Raw genomic sequence first — 18,765 nt, forward strand, 5'->3', positions numbered from 1 at the left:
CTGGTTCACACTCTTCCACACCAACAGGCTTAATCAGTAAAACTCTTAAACAAACTTAATTCACTAATAAAATTATGAAAAGACCATCAATTTTATTATAATAAATACTTTCCTCAAAAAAATTATGATAAAATAATCAATCAATTAGCAACAATTTTAATGAAAATATTATTAATTAGTATAATATTTAAATAATTAGTTAATTCACATGTCTCTTAATAAATAGATTAATTTGCGATCCTACATAATAAAATAGTTTTATACAAATATATTTTGGCTCACAAAAGCCATAAAAAATAGATTCACATCATTTCATTTTAGAAAATGAATGTTAAATATAACTTATAAAACAACAAAAACAAATATTTTTTTTGTCCTAAAATTAAGAAAAACCAAAAATAATACAACTAAGAAACAAAAGAAAAAGAGAAAAAAGGAAAAGAAAAAAAAAAGGTGATAGGTGGGTTTTTATTAATGAGAGTGAGTGGGTGGCTTTGTTACCTTTTGTTCTTCTTCTGTTTTGCTTTTCTTTTCATTAACTAAAAATTGATTGAACTGCTTCAACTCATTACCTTAGATTTGGTTTTGGATTTTGTTGCTACTTCTGTATCAAATCTCACCTGGGTAAGTCTTATTTCTCTTACATATCAATCTCTGCTTACATTTGAGCAACACCCTTATCATAGTTATTGGAAAGAACCCTGCTTTATCCTGAATTAGGGCTCTTGTAAACTGAAAGTCTGTAGCTTTTTGCATTATTGTTCTAGGGTTGTTCTGCTGTGTTTCTGTTGCTTAGCTAATATGATGATTAGGGTCTATAACGATTGTTAATAGAATGTTTTCTAAGAGATTGAATGGAGATGCATCTTCTCTTAATACACATTTTGAGGCTTTAACCGTCTCGCAGCGCCTCGTTAGAAGTGTTAGTCATAAGTTGAGTAAAAAGAACAATAGATGTGAAGGAGAGGGTGATGGTAATGTGAAGGGCATTTCTGTTAGATGTCTTGGTAGAGATGGAGGCTGTAAAGTTGGGGTTGATACCAGCGATGAATGTGGTGATCCCGCCAGTAGGAGAAGGTCGTCGATTGCTAGTGAGGAAGGAAAGGGATATAAGCCACTTTGTGGTAATGATGAACCGGGTTTTGATTGTTTCTCATATGGGGTTAGAGAGAAGTTTTGGAGGAAATATAATCGAAAAGATTTTGAACTTGAAGATTCCACACAGAATAGCCGGTTGCATATGTTTGTTCCTGATGATATATTGGAAATGTGTTTGGTGAGACTCCCACTAACCAGTCTTATGAATGCTCGACTTGTGTGTAAGAAGTGGAGATACTTGACAACCACTCCTCGATTCTTGCATATCAGACGGGAGAGTTTGTATCAAAATCCATGGCTGTTTCTATTTGGGGCCGTTAAAGACGACTACTGTTCTGGGGAGATACATGTTCTAGATGTATTTCAAGACCAGTGGCATAGGATTGATTCTGATATTCTAAAAGGACGGTTCATGTTCTCTGTTGCTAGTATGCTGGATGAGATTTATATCGTTGGAGGTTGTTCTAGCTTGAGCCATTTTGGGAGAGTTGATAGGAGCTCATGCAGGACTCACAAAGGGGTATTGGTGTTTAGTCCTTTAACTAAATCTTGGCGCAAGGTTGCTTCCATGAGGTATGCTAGATCAATGCCTGTTTTAGGAGCATCAGAAGTCAGCTCTGATTATTCAATCAGTCATAGTCGTCAGCACCGGCAAGAAAGGCGTTTTCCTAGGTCTCGAATTGGCACGGCGTCAGAGGTTTATGAGGATCCTCACCAGCTTTCTCTAAGACGTCATTACAGATATGCTTTTGACGAAAACGAGGTTTCAACATCGCATAGCAGAAAGTCACACAAGTTTATAAGACAAAAAAGTAATCAGCCAAATGCTAAAAGCTGTAAAAGGTTTGTTTTGATTGCTGTTGGAGGTCTTGGATCTTGGGATGAGCCTTTGGATTCTGGAGAAATTTATGATCCCATTTCAAATAAATGGACAGAAATCCAGAAGCTACCGATAGATTTTGGTGTTGTGTGCTCCGGGGTTGTATGTAATGGAATATTTTACGTTTACTCAGAGACTGACAAGCTAATGGGATATGACATAGAAAGGGGCTTCTGGATAGCAATCCAAACGTTTCCATTCCCCCCTCGTGTGAACGAGTATTACCCTAAACTCGTATCTTGTACTAATCGATTATTCATGCTTTCAGTCTCTTGGTGTGAAGGGGATGGTCAGATAGGCCAGAGAAACAAGGCTGTGAGGAAATTGTGGGAGCTAGATCTTATGTATCTTACCTGGACCGAAGTTTCTGTACATCCGGATGCCCCGATGGACTGGAATGCTGCATTTGTTGCAGATAAAAACCTTATTTTCGGGGTGGAAATGTTCAAAATCTTTGGCCAAGTGCTGGACTTTCTGACTGTATGTGATGTGTCGGACACAGGGACAAACTGGAGTCACATTTCGAGGAATCACATGACTCATGAATTGGATGCTTCTTCTTGCATTACTAAATCACTGGCTGTGCTTCATCTGTGAAGTCCTTGGTGAATACTGTCTTGTGCAGAAAACTCTAGGTGTTCATAGACCAACATAAGGCAATTTTTGCGGTCCATTGCGATTTCAGATTTGAGATTCAAGCTTTGGACAAATCAGTTTGCACCTGTCTGGTTTCTTCCGTTTATTTTCTTCTCTACTGTTCATAGATTAATCCTGTATTCCCAATCTTGTTTACCTGCTTACAATTTCATTAATAACGAATTTCACCTGTTTTCGTCTAATTTGATGGATGTGGATGTTCGAGGAGGCGTCTGAGATTGAGATTGCTGATACTGAAATATGAACTAACTATAGACGAATGGCTTATAGATGTTTGTAAAAGAATCCTTGATTTCATTGCATCACAAATTTTCGCTCTTCTTTTCCACAAATCGGTATGCTAGCTTTATCTTTCTCATGCTTTTTATTTTAGTCTGCTTGTAATTCTGTCACAATGCTCAAATCATTTTTAGTAAAATTCATGTCTGGTTTGATGATATTTTTGCTTACTTTTTTCCAGCAAAACATCAGTCATGAATTCATCATTTGTAATTGGGTTAAGCATGTATTTATGTCTACTATGCCTACTGCAGTGTTGTTTATTCGATTTTTTTAAAAATTTTAAAGAAATAACTAGATATTACACTGTGGCTAAGTTATTTACCAAAGTATGGTGTGCAGCATTTGAAAGTTGAGTTTCTATGGGAGTTGATAACATAGTACATCACTTGGTAGCAAGTTCTGCGGGTACTTGGTAAGAAAATAGGAATCGTAAATACTATATTGGTGTTAGAAACTAGAAACGCTAATTCCATATAACAGATGATTAACCAGGAAATAGACTTGCATGTGTTTGGTCTTCTTTCTTTATTTTTCTTTCTCAATCTCATGACGATGTTCATCATAGAAAAAACAATATAGGATTGATGAGCTTTTGTATGTTGCTGAATTATGTTTTGTTTCTGTTCAGTCGGACTTATAAAGATTAGTTGAACTTATAAATTCTAAAACAGCTTATAGATTGGCTACTTGAACGTGATTAATTCAGTATGTTTGTTGTTTTTGTTTGTGTATAAAATCCTACATATGGTCTTTATTTTGATCAATGTTTGTGGTGATTGCGGTAATCAAATTTTGGTTGATAATTTAAATAATAGACTGGCAGGCAAAAGTTGATTGCAATTCAAAGTTCTAGGATAGGATAGAAAAGTTACATATTTATGTTACTTTATGAATATGTGAAATGGGATAATTTGTAATACATTTAAAGTTCTAGGATAGGATAGAAAAACTTTTTTTTTCTAGGATGAACTTCAGGAACACAGAGATTTATCAAGTGAACCTCTGTAGCTAATATATGCGAAGGATGCTTAAAAGGAAGTTACTATTTAGCTGATTAGCTTTATTGCTGATAATCCAAAGGAAAAACGTTACGAAATGGTTGAGTAGCTTTACACGTAGTCGATTAGAACAGTTTATGTGCCTATTATGCCTTCCTTCTATTGCTATTGTTGAGCAAGAATTAGACGATTTAGGTTTTTCTTTGCTGATGTGTTATGTGTTTTTCTTATTCTTTTTCTGCGGAAAGAGCTTGAAGAACATATAGATTGGTTTTGATATTCAGATGACATAGTTGAGAGACACTTTATGTTCTAACTAATTTCTAGCTTATAAAATTATAGATGTACTACTCTACTCTTTGTACTTTAATACTTGTTTGCAGTGGACTAATTATGTGTAGATAAACTTATTTTCCAACCGTAGTGATCAAAAGTTATTAGATTGATCTAAAATCAGATGTCTAGATTAGCTAACTAATTTCGAAGTTATAGAAATTCGTGTGTAGTTTATTAGAGTTATGTAATGGTGAATTGTCTTTGTTTGAGCCTCTTTGCACTAGATGAAATACTCAATTTATATACATAATTTGAGGACTCACCGCTTTATGCATCTATCCGGTTAGCTATATGCTATTGCATTGTAAATTTGATAAATCTAATATGTTGTTCTGGATTAATTCTAATGAAGAGTCTATTTGATTTCTATGAGAGCATTGCTTTATATTCTTCATTTCCATTTCTAATTTACATTATTTAGTATTGGAGATTTGGTGTATTTGCATATCAAATTTAAAATGTGTTTTAATCAGTTTGTACTTTTGAATTTGATTTGGGGTCTTACTTGTTGAGCTTTCCATTGCTGTTTTGAGCTCAAGTAGTGGGAATTTTCTGTCCTGAGAGATCACAAAACTTGTTATGAAGGTATTGTTTGTTTAACACATGATTGTTTATGTTTGTTATTGTGGAGTAACAAAGCTTGTATAATTCTAGAGATTTACAATGTTTTTAGTATCTTTTTTGCAGTTTCGGGAAACGCTAATCACTTGGAGTCTTTCGATATTAAGGTGAGTGGTTTCTTATGAGGTTTTCATACCGGATTACCATTTTTATCCCATCTTTTTCTTTTGCACCGACTGTGTTGCATCTCCATCTTGCTACTTTTCGTGCTAGATTGTTGTAAACATTTTATCTTATTCTGTCCCACATTACCTTAAATGATTAAGGTATATCCCTTGACGAAATGTCTTCTATTTTTGTTAAGCACATCCGGTTAAAAATCCTCTACATATTTAAACCAGCGACAAGAGATTGCTCGGTGGTTTCTGGATTCGGCCACAGTAACAAAACTATACAATGTAAGGCTGTGAGATTGATGCGCAGCGTGGATCTTACTATAGTAGCTGAAGCATGCACATTAGGGACGATTTTTCTCTATCCAGTTTGATCCGTAACCTCCATAGCATCAAACGTTATCCGTTATCCATTTTCGCGCTAGTTTCAAGCGTATAAGTACTAATCAACAAGCAGCCACGAATTAACAGATCTCTTCCGCAAAGAAAATATCAAAGACGAAGTGCACTGCATTGAAGAATTAATCAGTTAGAACAAATAGATGATTTAGCAGATGGTATTAACAATAGAAATTTAGAACACTGTAACTAAATTTCAGACCAATGCACAACACAAAATTCCTTAGTCCCTTAAGTAGGGGATGAAATGGGGCTGAATACATAGTTTGACCCCTGAACTTGTACCCTTTTATCCATCTAACCTCTAAACTTAACGTCTCACCTATCGAACCTCTGAACTTGTTAAATAATCCGATTTGACCCCTGAACTTGATAAAAACGTAAACATTGAACCCCTCCGTACACAATTTCTTCTAGAATGTTTCAAGTGACAGGTGGCACGGAGGGGTTCAATATTTACGTATTTATCAAGTTTAGGGGTTAAATCGGATTATTTAACAAGTTCAGAGGTTCGATAGGTGAGACGTTAAGTTTAGAGGTTAGATGGGTAAAAGTGTACAAGTTCAGGGGTCAAACTATGTATTAAGCCGATGAAATGGTGTATAAAAACCTTACTCTGAATTTAAGATCACATGTACACATACAAAATTTATGCTAAACTTTTAACTTTACAATTGGAACTTAAGATCCGATTTTTGAAGCAACCATTTCCAAAGCGTAAGACCATAAATTCAGAGAATTTCATAGTATAGCCAGGCTTTCATTAATTTTAACAATTAAGTCTAAGAAATCCTGAAAAGAGATGATTTAAGCATTAACCTGCCAAAGAGAAAAATTAAATTCTAAAAGAAAATATGGTTCTGCCAATGATCATTCCACATGGTTATAAATGTAAAGAGGAAATTAAACTTTTGTTAAATTTTTTGACATAAAAATGTCCAACTTTTCAGGAGAAATGATAAAAATAATCCTAACATTTAGAGGTTATAACGAATCAAATTCTATCAAATTTTTTATAACAAAATGAATCCCAACGTTTGAAAACACCTAAAAGTGGACGCTTGGTCAGAAATTGTACCAAAAAAAAAATTGCATTGGCTCCCTCGATTTATAATAAAGGGCCAAATTGATTAAAATTATATCATTTTAACAATTTAATCCATAATTTTAATAAAAATAAAATATATTATATTTATATGTAAATTTAAATTTTATACTATTATCTTAAAAGAAAAATATAATTGAAAAATTGAAAAGTATTTACTTTTAGTTATTATGCTTAATAAAGTATTCCTTATCTCTAAATCTATAATTTTATAATTCAATCTTTAATTTTTATTTTGTTTTAAACCTAAAAAATTGTGAATTGTGCATTTAATGTAGATTTATTTCTCAAACTTAATTGATTTCAAATTTTATACTTTTAGTAAGTATGAATTATGCATTGTTTATATATTTCTTTTGTAAGAGAGTATTTTATTGATGTTGAAAAATATCTTTTTAATTTACATCAATTTTCAATATAGAACGTTAAGGTTTTTTTTTTATCTTATTTGTACATGTTCAATATGTAATGTTCTATATTTTATTTGAAATTAATTATTATAAAATTTAAATCATAAAAAATAATTATTTTACTTATTATGTGATGGAAATTTATTTCCACATACAATAACGATAAATTGAGTCCTGATGGAACAAGCGAATACAATAAAGTAAAAGGAAGGAAACAACAAATCTCACATCGACTAAAGAAAGAAAGAAAAATGAAGCCCGCTGTAAACACTATAAAAGGACCACAACTCCACCTGCTAAAGGGGCCGCTCATCAAACCTATCATCACATGACAAACACATGATCCGAAACTCAACGTCCCGACTCTTAGACTGACATCTGACATCCAGATCCATCATTTGACGTCGTCTATGAGAAATCACAAGAATAAATTTTTTACTGATCGGATTGAGCCTGGATGTGAGCAAGAACGCAACAGAACTAGTGGTCAAGGAAAAGGGCACCTTACCCGGTGTATCAGAGATCACGGAGGACAGTCCACGAACCCCCATAGCTCCGGGAGCAGTAGGAAGATCATAAATCTTCTTTCATGGATTCGGGAGTTTGACACCCACAACGGAAGGTGGGTCCAGCCAGGATTTCCAGGAAACCCTTGGACTGACAATGAATGGGGTGATGAGGTGTTTCAGAGAAGAGGTGGTCACGGTGGTAGAAGAGGCGATAGAGTCAATTAGGTTACAGACACCCAACAGCAGGACCCGGAACCTGACCGATAAGAGGACAAGCGGAACAGAAAAGTCGCACGACATAGCCGATGACCCGGAATGGACGAATCCGGAAGTAGTTACGATTAAAGATGAAGAAAAGGAAGACGGAACTGCCCGTTCCCAGGCGATCTGAGATGGGAATGGACAACGTGGACCTGAAAGAAGTTCGAAGGCTCATCTCAGAAGCAATGCAGAAGGTAGATGAAGACAAGTCAAGAGCAGCAGCATGACAGATGGAAAATCACCTCTGTCGACGAGCGTATTGTCCGAGAAATGCCCGGAAAGACTCAAGATACCCAAATTCGACAACTTTGACGGCACCGGTTGTCCAGAAAGCCACGTCACCAAATTTGTCACGACCCAATTTCGTGGATCGTGACCGGCGCTAGGGTATGGGTATGGTCATACCAAAACCCGTAGCAAGCCTTGCGGAAAAACAATAAACAATATAAATAACTTAAATATCTGGAAAGTTTAACAGCATGCCTTATATATAAAAATAAATAATCCGGAGTGAACATGCCAATAAATAATCGAGCAAATCGATAATCCCAAAGTATAATAATCCAATGAAATAAATAACTAGTTCTACTGCGGTCTAAGAGTTCGAAAAATAGAAACTAGTTTAATAACATAAAAACCTCCGAGGAATCAAAAGAATCGGAGTGGACCAGCTTTCAGATCATAAACCTGGAAAATTTGGGAAAACAACGGGGTCAGATATACTGAGATGAGTTCGCAATACTATTTACATTTATTAAGTTTAAAACCCTTAAATCAAAACATTTTTATACTAATATAATATGATTATGGAAAAACAGTATTGAAATGATCCCAGCGTAAGTATGACATAGCATACCGATAAACCCAGAGTGGACGGGAACAAATCCTCGTCAAATAAATATACCAGCGTGAGCAAGACTTTAGTCTGCCGTTTTCCAGAGTACTTACCGGTGCACACAGTCTCGATACAAGCCTATCGAGTAGCTCGTTTCAATCCAGTTCCATAATCCGTAAAAACAGTTCGCAAACATTTATAATATTAAAATAAATTGCGGTACTTAATAAAGCGGTAAATAGCACTACAAACTCACTGCTTGCTTATCCACGTGATCTTGGCAAACAGCTAACCCTGCGTAGACTCCGAAGCACGAGCAGTCGACGGGTCTAAAATAATAAATAGGTTAAAATCCGTTGACCCCTCTCTAAGATCACTAGACACCACGTAGGACTAGCGCAATTAAATAACCAGATAAATCACAGAGAAATACAATCCTCAAATAAAATGTAATGCCGTAATTAATTCAAGACTATTGAGTTCGTATTTAAATTCAATCCGAAAATATTATTAAAATAATATTTAATTGATAAATAAAATCAATTCCTCAAATAGTGGGTTAGCCGAGTTTTTCAAAAACTACCAAGCTAAACCCACATGTCGGGCGACCAGTCTAACCCGACCCAACCATAAAACCAGAGTTATAAACCACAGTTTATAATTTAATATTTAATAAAATATTAATCGACATTAAAATAGAACTCAATAGCTTGAAACCCAAGTAACTAATTATTACCGGCAAATATCTCAAATAACTAAATAACAAAATAAAGTAAAAATATGACCTTAATCTCAAAGGCATTCTAAATCAAAATCTTAAATTATCGATTAATTAATAATTAATAATAATTATTAATTAATTTTTAAATATTCAAATATTATTTTTATGCCTAAAATAATATAATCAATTTGACAAACTTTCAAGTTAAATAAAATCCCTAAAACTTATTTAGTATAGTCAATATATAATATTCAAGTATAAACTATTATAAAATTAATATTTAATTTAAACTTAAAATATTAATGCCCGAAGTATATTTCAATTTATAAATAATAATATTATTTAAAACGTTAATTAATAAGTCAAAACCAATTTCGTAATTTAATATTTAAAGATCAAAACAAATTATTGCTAAAATAAGCTTAAGAACCTTTTAAATTAAGTCACAAGAATTTAGTTACCAAAACCATCAATTAGCCAAAATAGAATTCAAAACAGCAAATTATACACTGACACACCATCATCTTCTCTTTTAAACATCCCAAGGCACAATCTCAATTCCTCACTCACAGAAGCTAATGCCCACCATAACTGATCATCCTCACATTCAATTTTCTTAACTCTTGAACAATTTATTACAATTTTTCATTAACTAAACACTTGATCAAGGTTATACGAACCCAACAATCAATGGTCTGATAATCATCAAGCAATAACTCAGTGCAAAGAAAAGAAGGAAACGGCAGAAACTTCACATTCAAATTGATCAAACAATACGCATAAAAACGGTGAAACGGCATCGATTGTTACGGGTTTGTTTACGTACCGTTTGACGAACGAAAGGTGTAGAAACGTAGATGCGTGAGTCTACTTCCATGGGAAACAAACGGAATTGATTTCGACCTCCGAACGGCTGCCAAACGAATCAAATTTCAGACGGGTCGAATTAAATTTAAAACAGAATATCCAGAAAACGGTAAAACGGCGGCGATTGGTACGAGAAATATAACGTACCGTTCTTCAAAACAAAAGTTGGGATTTGTAGATACGTGAGTCTTCTATCTCTGGAAGGAAGCGGAACCTATTTCGGTTCAGAAACGAGATAGAAATCAGTGATGAACGGAGAGGTCGTTTTTGAACAAAATCTGAGATTGAATTAAAACTTACCAATGATTTTCACTAAACTTTGGTTGATGATAGCGGAAAGGATTGTCAGCGAAATTGAGTACGGAAAGCGGCTAGGGTTTGTATGAAGCATGGAGAAGAGATTAGGTTAGAAGTTACGTTTTTAAAGGCTTCTGAAAGGAGTGAAAATAAGCCCCAAAGTACCCTTCCCCGCTGCCAAAAGAAAAAGGAACGTCTCGTTCGAGACTTTCAAGTCTCGAACGAGACACTACGTATTGATCAGGTCTCTTTTGAGACCTGGTTCAATACTGATGGTTCAACCATTTTGGTTGAACCAAAAGTAAGGGAACCAAAACCCGGACCAAAAAAAACCGAACCAAAGATCAAACCACAAATCGAACCACCAAACCGAAAAAAAATCTGTAACTTATAAAATTAAATATCGAAATTACGGGGTATTACATTCTCCCCAACTTATTAAAAATTCGTCCTCGAATTTAACACAATAAACACATAGCACTTAAGATAACACAAAAACAAATAAAGCTCACAAAATTTCACACAACAATTAATTTTCGTACCTCAAGGAAAAAGAAAAGGATAGCGACTCCGCATATCCGACTCGGTCTCCCAAGTGCACTCCTCAACAGAATGGTTCCGCCAAATAACCTTGACCATCGGAATCTCCTTACTCCGTAACTTACGAACCTGCGTATCAACAATCTCTACAGGCTGCTCCTCGTAAGATAGCTCATGGTCAATCTCAACACTCTGGGGTACTATCACGTGAGAAGGATCAGAAATACACTTCCTCAACATGGAAATGTGAAACACTGGGTGAACCAACGACATATCTGGTGGCAACGCTAACTTGTATGCCACTGCTCCAATACGCTCAATGATCTCATACGGACCAACATATCTCGGTGCTAACTTCCCCTTAACACCAAAACGCACAACGCCCTTCATAGGCGAAACCCGAAGAAACACGAAATCTCCAACCCGAAACTCCATGTCTTTCCTCTTCGGATCAGCATAACTCTTATGCCGACTAAACGCTGTCTCCAATCTCCGCTTGATCAACGGTACCTTCTCTGAGGTAATCTGAATAATCTCTGTTCCCGAGAGCTTGCGCTCGCCAACCTCCTCCCAATAGATAGGAGATCGACACTTGCGCCCGTACAAGGCCTCATAAGGTGCCATCTCGATACTAGCGTGGTAACTGTTGTTGTAGGAAAACTCAATCAAAGGCAAATGAGTATCCCAGCTACCCTGAAAATCCAGAACACACATCCTGAGCATGTCCTCCAAGGTCTGAATAGTCCTCTCAGACTGACCGTCAGTCTGAGGATGAAAAGCAGTACTGAAATCCAATCTCGTACCCAGAGATTCCTGCATCGCCTTCCAAAACCGAGAGGTGAAAACTGAACCTCTGTCCGAAACTATCGACACTGGTACACCATGGAGACTCACAATCCGATCGATGTACAACTGTGCCAACTTCGAAGCCTGGTAAGTAACCTTGATCGGTAAGAAGTGAGCTGACTTGGTCAAACGGTCAACTATCACCCAAATCGAATCATACCCCTGTCGGATACGTGGCAAACCAACCACAAAATCCATAGCGATTCGCTCCCATTTCCACTCTGGAATAGGTAGTGGTTGCAGATATCCAAATGGTCTCTGATGCTCTAACTTTACTTGCTGGCAAGTCAAACACTTAGACACAAACTCTGCAACATCCTTTTTCATTCCGCTCCACCAGTATGTACCCTTGAGATCATGGTACATCTTGGTAGAACCCGGATGAACACTATAAGATGACTTGTGCGCTTCCTCCAGAATCTGGTCTCTCAAACCATCCGAATCCGGAACACACAGTCGAGAACCGTATTTGAGAACTCCGTCCGCCAGAACAAACTCAGAATTCCCATCCAGATGGATCTCATCCATAATTCGTTTCAATTGTGGATCCTCAGCTTGTGAAGCTTTGATCCTTTCAATCAAAACCGGTTGCACTTGCAACTATGCCAACAAACAGCCTCTCTGCGAAACCTGAAATCTGTACCCCGAAGCTAACAACCCATGCCACTCGCGAATCATGGGCCTCCGCCCAACCTCAGAAATATGGGCCAAACTGCCCGAAGACTTGCGACTCAACGCATCGGCTACCACATTAGCCTTGCCCGGATGGTACTGAATAGAACAATCGTAGTCTTTCAGTAACTCCAACCATCTTCGCTGCCTCAGATTCAACTCACGCTGATCAAAGATGTACTTCAGACTCTTATGATCAGTAAAGATCTTGCAAGTCGCACCGTACAAGTAGTGCCTCCAAATCTTGAGAGCAAAAACTACAGCTGCTAACTCTAGATCATGAGTAGGATAATTCACCTCATGCTTCTTCAGCTGGCGAGAAGCATAGGCAATCACCTTACCATGTTGCATCAGAACGCACCCCAAACCGATACGAGAAGCATCACAATACACAGTGAACCCCTCAATGCCAGATGGAAAAGCTAACACAGGAGCTGTAGTCAGAATCTCTTTGAGCTTCTCAAAGCTCGCCTCGCACTTGTCAGTCCACTCAAACTTAACACCCTTCTGTGTCAGTTTAGTCATCGGTGCAGATATTCTGGAGAAATCCTGCACGAACCGACGGTAGTAGCCAGCTAACCCCAGAAAACTTCTGATCTCGGTAACTGACCTCGGCCTCTGCCAATCCATAACCGCCTCAATCTTCGTCGGATCAACCTTGATCCCATCCTTTGACACCACGTGTCCTAAGAAGGTAACTTGATCCAGCCAGAATTCGCACTTCGAGAACTTAGCATACAGCTGATGCTCACGCAAGGTCTGCAGTATCGTTCTCAAGTGGAAAGCATGCTCCTCCTCACTCCGAGAATAAATCAGTATGTCATCAATAAACACAATAACGAACTGATCCAGAAAAGGCTTGAATACCCGGTTCATCATATCCATAAACGCTGCTGGTGCGTTAGTCAACCCAAAGGACATGACCAGAAACTCGAAATGCCCATACCGCGTTCTGAAAGCAGTCTTAGGCACATCGACGTCTCGAATCCGAAGTTGATGATACCCGGATCTCAAATCGACCTTTGAAAAGCACTTAGCACCCTCCAACTGGTCGAACAAATCATCAATACGAGGGAGAGGATACCGGTTCTTGATAGTAACCTTGTTTAGCTGTCTGTAGTCAATACACAGCCGAAATGACCCATCCTTCTTCTTGACAAACAACACCGGAGCACCCCACGGAGAAGTACTTGGTCTGATAAAACCACTATCAAGCAATTCCTGTAACTGTTCCTTCAACTCTTTCAGCTCCGCAGGAGCCATCCGATACAGCGGTATCGAAATAGGAGCTGTTCCAGGAGCAACATCAATACAGAACTCGATGTCACGATCGGGTGGTAATCCAGGCAACTCCTCCGGAAACACATCAGTGAACTCATTCACTATCGGAACACTATGCACATCACCACTGTCACCCTCTAAGTCACGAACAACTGCTAAAAAGGCCTGGCAACCCTTGCCCATCATACGCTTGGCCTTGATCGCCGAAATTAGATTCTTAGGCGCTTCTGTCTTTTCCCCTTGGAAGGAAAAAGGCATATCACCCGGAATCCCAAACAATACCGACTTCCCTCAACAGTCGATAGATGCAAAATGGCGTGAAAGCCAATCCATCCCCAAGATGACATCAAAAGTCAATACATCAAGCATAATCAAGTCAGCACTAAGCTCTCTACCATGTATAACCACAGAACAAGAAGGATAGACCACATCCACCACAACACAGTCAGACAAAGGCGTAGATACAGATAAAGGCTCTAACAACCTAGATGGTGTCACACCCAATTTAGCAGCAAAACTCGATGAAACAAAAGAGTGTGTAGCACCCGCATCAAATAAAACCAAGGCATCTACAAATGAAATGGGAATAGTACCTTGCACCACGGCGTTTGATGCACGAGCATCCTGAGGAGTTAGAGCAAATACTCTGGCCTGACCCTGCCCCTGCTGCGGTGCCTGAGAAGAACTGTAACTACCCGAGCCTCTACCACCGCGACCAGATCCACGGCTATTCCCACTGTAACCCGAACTGTGAGAATACGGCTGATACCCTTTTCGAACACCTCCTTTCTGACTCTTGTACTGGGAAGGCTTGTGGTGATAGTTGCTACTACCACCCTGCTGCCCACCACTCGCCTTCTTCGTCTCAGTCATTTTCCCAAAGTGCAGCAAATTTGCCTCCATCCGACGGGCACTGTCCACTACAGCAGAAAATTCCTTGGTCGTCTCAGTCACAAGACTAATAAAGTCAGCACCCAGACCCTTCACGTATCTATCGTTCACCCTCTGTTGTTCAGTCTGCAGATCTGGGGCAAAGCGACTAAGTCTCACGAACTCAGTAGTGTACTCGTGTACCGATCTGTCATCTCTCTTCAGAACCAGCAGTCTGTCTCTGAAACCCTCTGTCACTGAAAACGGCAAGAAGAAAGCTCTGAATCTCGCCACAAACTGAGCCCAGGAGATGGTAGCCATGTCAGCATGAACAGAGCTTCGAAACCAGTCCCCAGCTGAACCCTTCATTGACATCTCTACCAGAACGACGGTCTGACGCTCTGTAGCCTGTAGTCGCCGAGCATTCTGCTCAACCTCCTCGAGAAAATCCAGCGCGTCTCCGGAACCGTCAAACTCCGTTGGCTTCAACCTCATGTAAGCCAATACCAGCTCCCTGTCAGTGGTTCCAACACCACCAACCGCAACACCACCAGCCTGTGGTGCCTGTTGCTGCACGATCTGTCCCAGCATAGCATACTGGTTCTGCATGGCGATCTGTCCCGCCTGCAGTTGCACTTGATTATTCTGGAGTGCAGTGATCCCAGCCAGAAACGTCGTGAAGTCAAATGGATCGATAGGAGCTTGTGGTACACCTGGTGCCTGGACGCCTGCACCACCACGTCCCCTACCTCTACCTCCAGCAGCCTGACCTCTGCCACCCCGACCTCTGCCAGCTCGGCCTCTACCAGCCGGAACTCCACCTGCACGTCCCCTGCCAACTTGAACCCCTGGTTCATGTTGGTCGACCTCAATCGACATAGCGTCATCAGCTTCAGCCTCAGCCTGAGCTGTAGCACGCCTACGAGTATTCATTCCTAAGAATGAAACAAACAATTCTCAAATAATGCCCACTTGGCAACACCCAGAGTATAATTTAAACAGCTCAAAAATTAACAATTTATCTAGAGTAATAACACAAACATTCCAGAGTAAAGCAAAAATTTCGCAAAGTAAAACATTAGTAACACATAAGACCGACTCAAACATCCCTAAAGGTGTAGGTAGAAAGTTTTAAAAAACAAAAGATGACGTTTCAAAAGACAAAACTTAAATCCTAATTCCGCAGTAGATCCTATGACACAACTATAACACTTAACATGCCTTAAAGCGATAAACACATAACATGCAAAAATTTGACCTTAGTTCGAAACTAAAGCTCTGATACCAACTTTGTCACGACCCAATTTCGTGGATCGTGACCGGCGCTAGGGTATGGGTATGGTCGTACCAAAACCCGTAGCAAGCCTTGCGGAAAAACAATAAACAATATAAATAACTTAAATATCTGGAAAGTTTAACAGCATGCCTTATATATAAAAATAAATAATCCGGAGTGAACATGCCAATAAATAATCGAGCAAATCGATAATCCCAAAGTATAATAATCCAATGAAATAAATAACTAGTTCTACTGCGGTCTAAGAGTTCGAAAAATAGAAACTAGTTTAATAACATAAAAACCTCCGAGGAATCAAAAGAATCGGAGTGGACCAGCTTTCAAATCATAAACCTGGAAAATTTGGGAAAACAACGGAGTCAGATATACTGAGATGAGTTCGCAATACTATTTACATTTATTAAGTTTAAAACCCTTAAATCAAAACATTTTTATACTAATATAATATGATTATGGAAAAACAGTATTGAAATGATCCCAGCGTAAGTATGACATAGCATACCGATAAACCCAGAGTGGACGGGAACAAATCCTCGTCAAATAAATATACCAGCGTGAGCAAGACTTTAGTCTGCCGTTTCCCAGAGTACTTACCGGTGCACACAGTCTCGATACAAGCCTATCGAGTAGCTCGTTTCAATCCAGTTCCATAATCCGTAAAAACAGTTCGCAAACATTTATAATATTAAAATAAATTGCGGTACTTAATAAAGCGGTAAATAGCACTATAAACTCACTGCTTGCTTATCCACGTGATCTTGGCAAACAGCTAACCCTGCGTAGACTCCGAAGCACGAGCAGTCGACGGGTCTAAAATAATAAATAGGTTAAAATCCGTTGACCCCTAACTCTAAGATCACTAGACACCACGTAGGACTAGCGCAATTAAATAACCAGATAAATCACAGAGAAACACAATCCTCAAATAAAATGTAATGCCGTAATTAATTCAAGACTATTGAGTTCGTATTTAAATTCAATCCGAAAATATTATTAAAATAATATTTAATTGATAAATAAAATCAATTCCTCAAATAGTGGGTTAGCCGAGTTTTTCAAAAACTACCAAGCTAAACCCACATGTCGGGCGACCCAAGTCTAACCCGACCCAACCATAAAACCAGAGTTATAAACCACAATTTATAATTTAATATTTAATAAAATATTAATCGACATTAAAATAGAACTCAATAGCTTGAAACCCAAGTAACTAATTATTACCGGCAAATATCTCAAATAACTTGATACCGCCCTAATAATATCAGAACTCCAAGCATCGCCTAACAAATGCTATGCTCGCCCAACGGGTCTCCAAACCTCCCATCGCCCAGCGACAGTACGAGTATCGCCCATGTCTGTCTCGGGCGGACTCATCCAGGTCTGCCATCTAGACGACCTCATCCACTCCGTTCCCTGACACCCACTACCCGGGATAATCGGGAACGTGCCTTCACCATTATCAATAATCGTGGGACAAACCCACGATTTACCAGATAACAACCGCCTTAAACTCATTATAAAAGGAAGCCACCGAATGCTGAGAAGGGTAAGCACAAATCAGACTTAAATACTTTTACACTCATTTACTTACCAAAAAACCCTCTCTGACTTAAGCATCGGAGTGGCTTTCAGGCTGAGCAAACCTGAGCTCCTTTGAGCTTATATTTGTTACTTGTGCAGGAAGAGCAAACAGGCGATCTCTGTGACTCGACCTGTATCATAACTAAATAACAAAATAAAGTAAAAATATGACCTTAATCTCAAAGGCATTCTAAATCAAAATCTTAAATTATCGATTAATTAATAATTAATAATAATTATTAATTAATTTTTAAATATTCAAATATTATTTTTATGCCTAAAATAATATAATCAATTTGACAAACTTTCAAGTTAAATAAAATCCCTAAAACTTATTTAGTATAGTCAATATATAATATTTAAGTATAAACTATTATAAAATTAATATTTAATTTAAACTTAAAATATTAATGCCCGAAGTATATTTCAATTTATAAATAATAATATTATTTAAAACGTTAATTAATAAGTCAAAACCAATTTCGTAATTTAATATTTAAAGATCAAAACAAATTGTTGCTAAAATAAGCTTAGGAACCTTTTAAATTAAGTCACAAGAATTTAGTTACCAAAACCATCAATTAGCCAAAATAGAATTCAAAACAGCAAATTATACACTGACACACCATCATCTTCTCTTTTAAACATCCCAAGGCACAATCTCAATTCCTCACTCACAGAAGCTAATGCCCGCCATAACTGATCATCCTCACATTCAATTTTTCTTAACTCTTGAACAATTTATTACAATTTTTCATTAACTAAACACTTGATCAAGGTTATACGAACCCAACAATCAATGGTCTGATAATCATCAAGCAATAACTCAGTGCAAAGAAAAGAAGGAAACGGCAGAAACTTCACATTCAAATTGATCAAACAATACGCATAAAAACGGTGAAACGGCATCGATTGTTACGGGTTTGTTTACGTACCGTTTGACGAACGAAAGGTGTAGAAACGTAGATGCGTGAGTCTACTTCCACGGGAAACAAACGGAATTGATTTCGACCTCCGAACGGCTGTCAAACGAATCAAATTTCAGACGGGTCGAATTAAATTTAAAACAGAATATCCAGAAAACGGTAAAACGGCGGCGATTGGTACGAGAAATACTCCCTCCGTCCCACTTTAGAAGTCCCATTTGACTTTACACACAGATTAAGAAAACATTAATTATTCTTGTCTTTTCATGTTTTTTCATGTTTTGCCCTTATTAATGATAGTGGAATTTTTCATAGAGCTCCTCTAAGATAACTAAAATAAGGGTAAAATAGGATATTCAATAG

At 37.8% G+C, this 18,765-nt stretch overlaps 1 protein-coding gene and 2 long non-coding RNA genes across 3 annotated transcripts; 2 read left to right on the top strand and 1 right to left on the bottom strand.

The window, feature by feature from the left end:
- The first annotated feature begins 477 nt into the window (after window positions 1-477).
- Window positions 478-2,817, top strand: LOC126669698 (F-box/kelch-repeat protein At5g42350-like). Its single transcript, XM_050363235.2, has one exon. The coding sequence runs from the start codon at window positions 836-838 to the stop codon at window positions 2,573-2,575; it is 1,740 nt and encodes a 579-aa protein (XP_050219192.1). The 5' UTR covers window positions 478-835; the 3' UTR covers window positions 2,576-2,817.
- A 473-nt stretch (window positions 2,818-3,290) lies between these two features.
- On the top strand, window positions 3,291-5,349 carry LOC130015152 (uncharacterized). Its single transcript, XR_008790146.1, has 2 exons — window positions 3,291-4,836; window positions 4,939-5,349. It is a non-coding gene; the product is annotated as an uncharacterized LOC130015152 (long non-coding RNA).
- A 10,679-nt stretch (window positions 5,350-16,028) lies between these two features.
- LOC126667546 (uncharacterized) lies at window positions 16,029-18,458 on the bottom strand. Its single transcript, XR_007638214.2, has 3 exons — window positions 18,412-18,458; window positions 16,633-16,705; window positions 16,029-16,228 (listed from the first exon to the last, which is right to left on the bottom strand). It is a non-coding gene; the product is annotated as an uncharacterized LOC126667546 (long non-coding RNA).
- Window positions 18,459-18,765: the final 307 nt, after the last annotated feature.

This window comes from Mercurialis annua, linkage group LG2 (genome assembly GCF_937616625.2).
Source record: "Mercurialis annua linkage group LG2, ddMerAnnu1.2, whole genome shotgun sequence".
In the NCBI taxonomy this organism is placed as follows: Eukaryota; Viridiplantae; Streptophyta; class Magnoliopsida; order Malpighiales; family Euphorbiaceae; genus Mercurialis; species Mercurialis annua.

Bases quoted from the DNA above. Each gene is read 5' to 3' on its own strand.
- LOC126669698 (XM_050363235.2), top strand. From the start codon at position 836: ATGTTTTCTAAGAGATTGAATGGAGATGCATCTTCTCTTAATACACAT.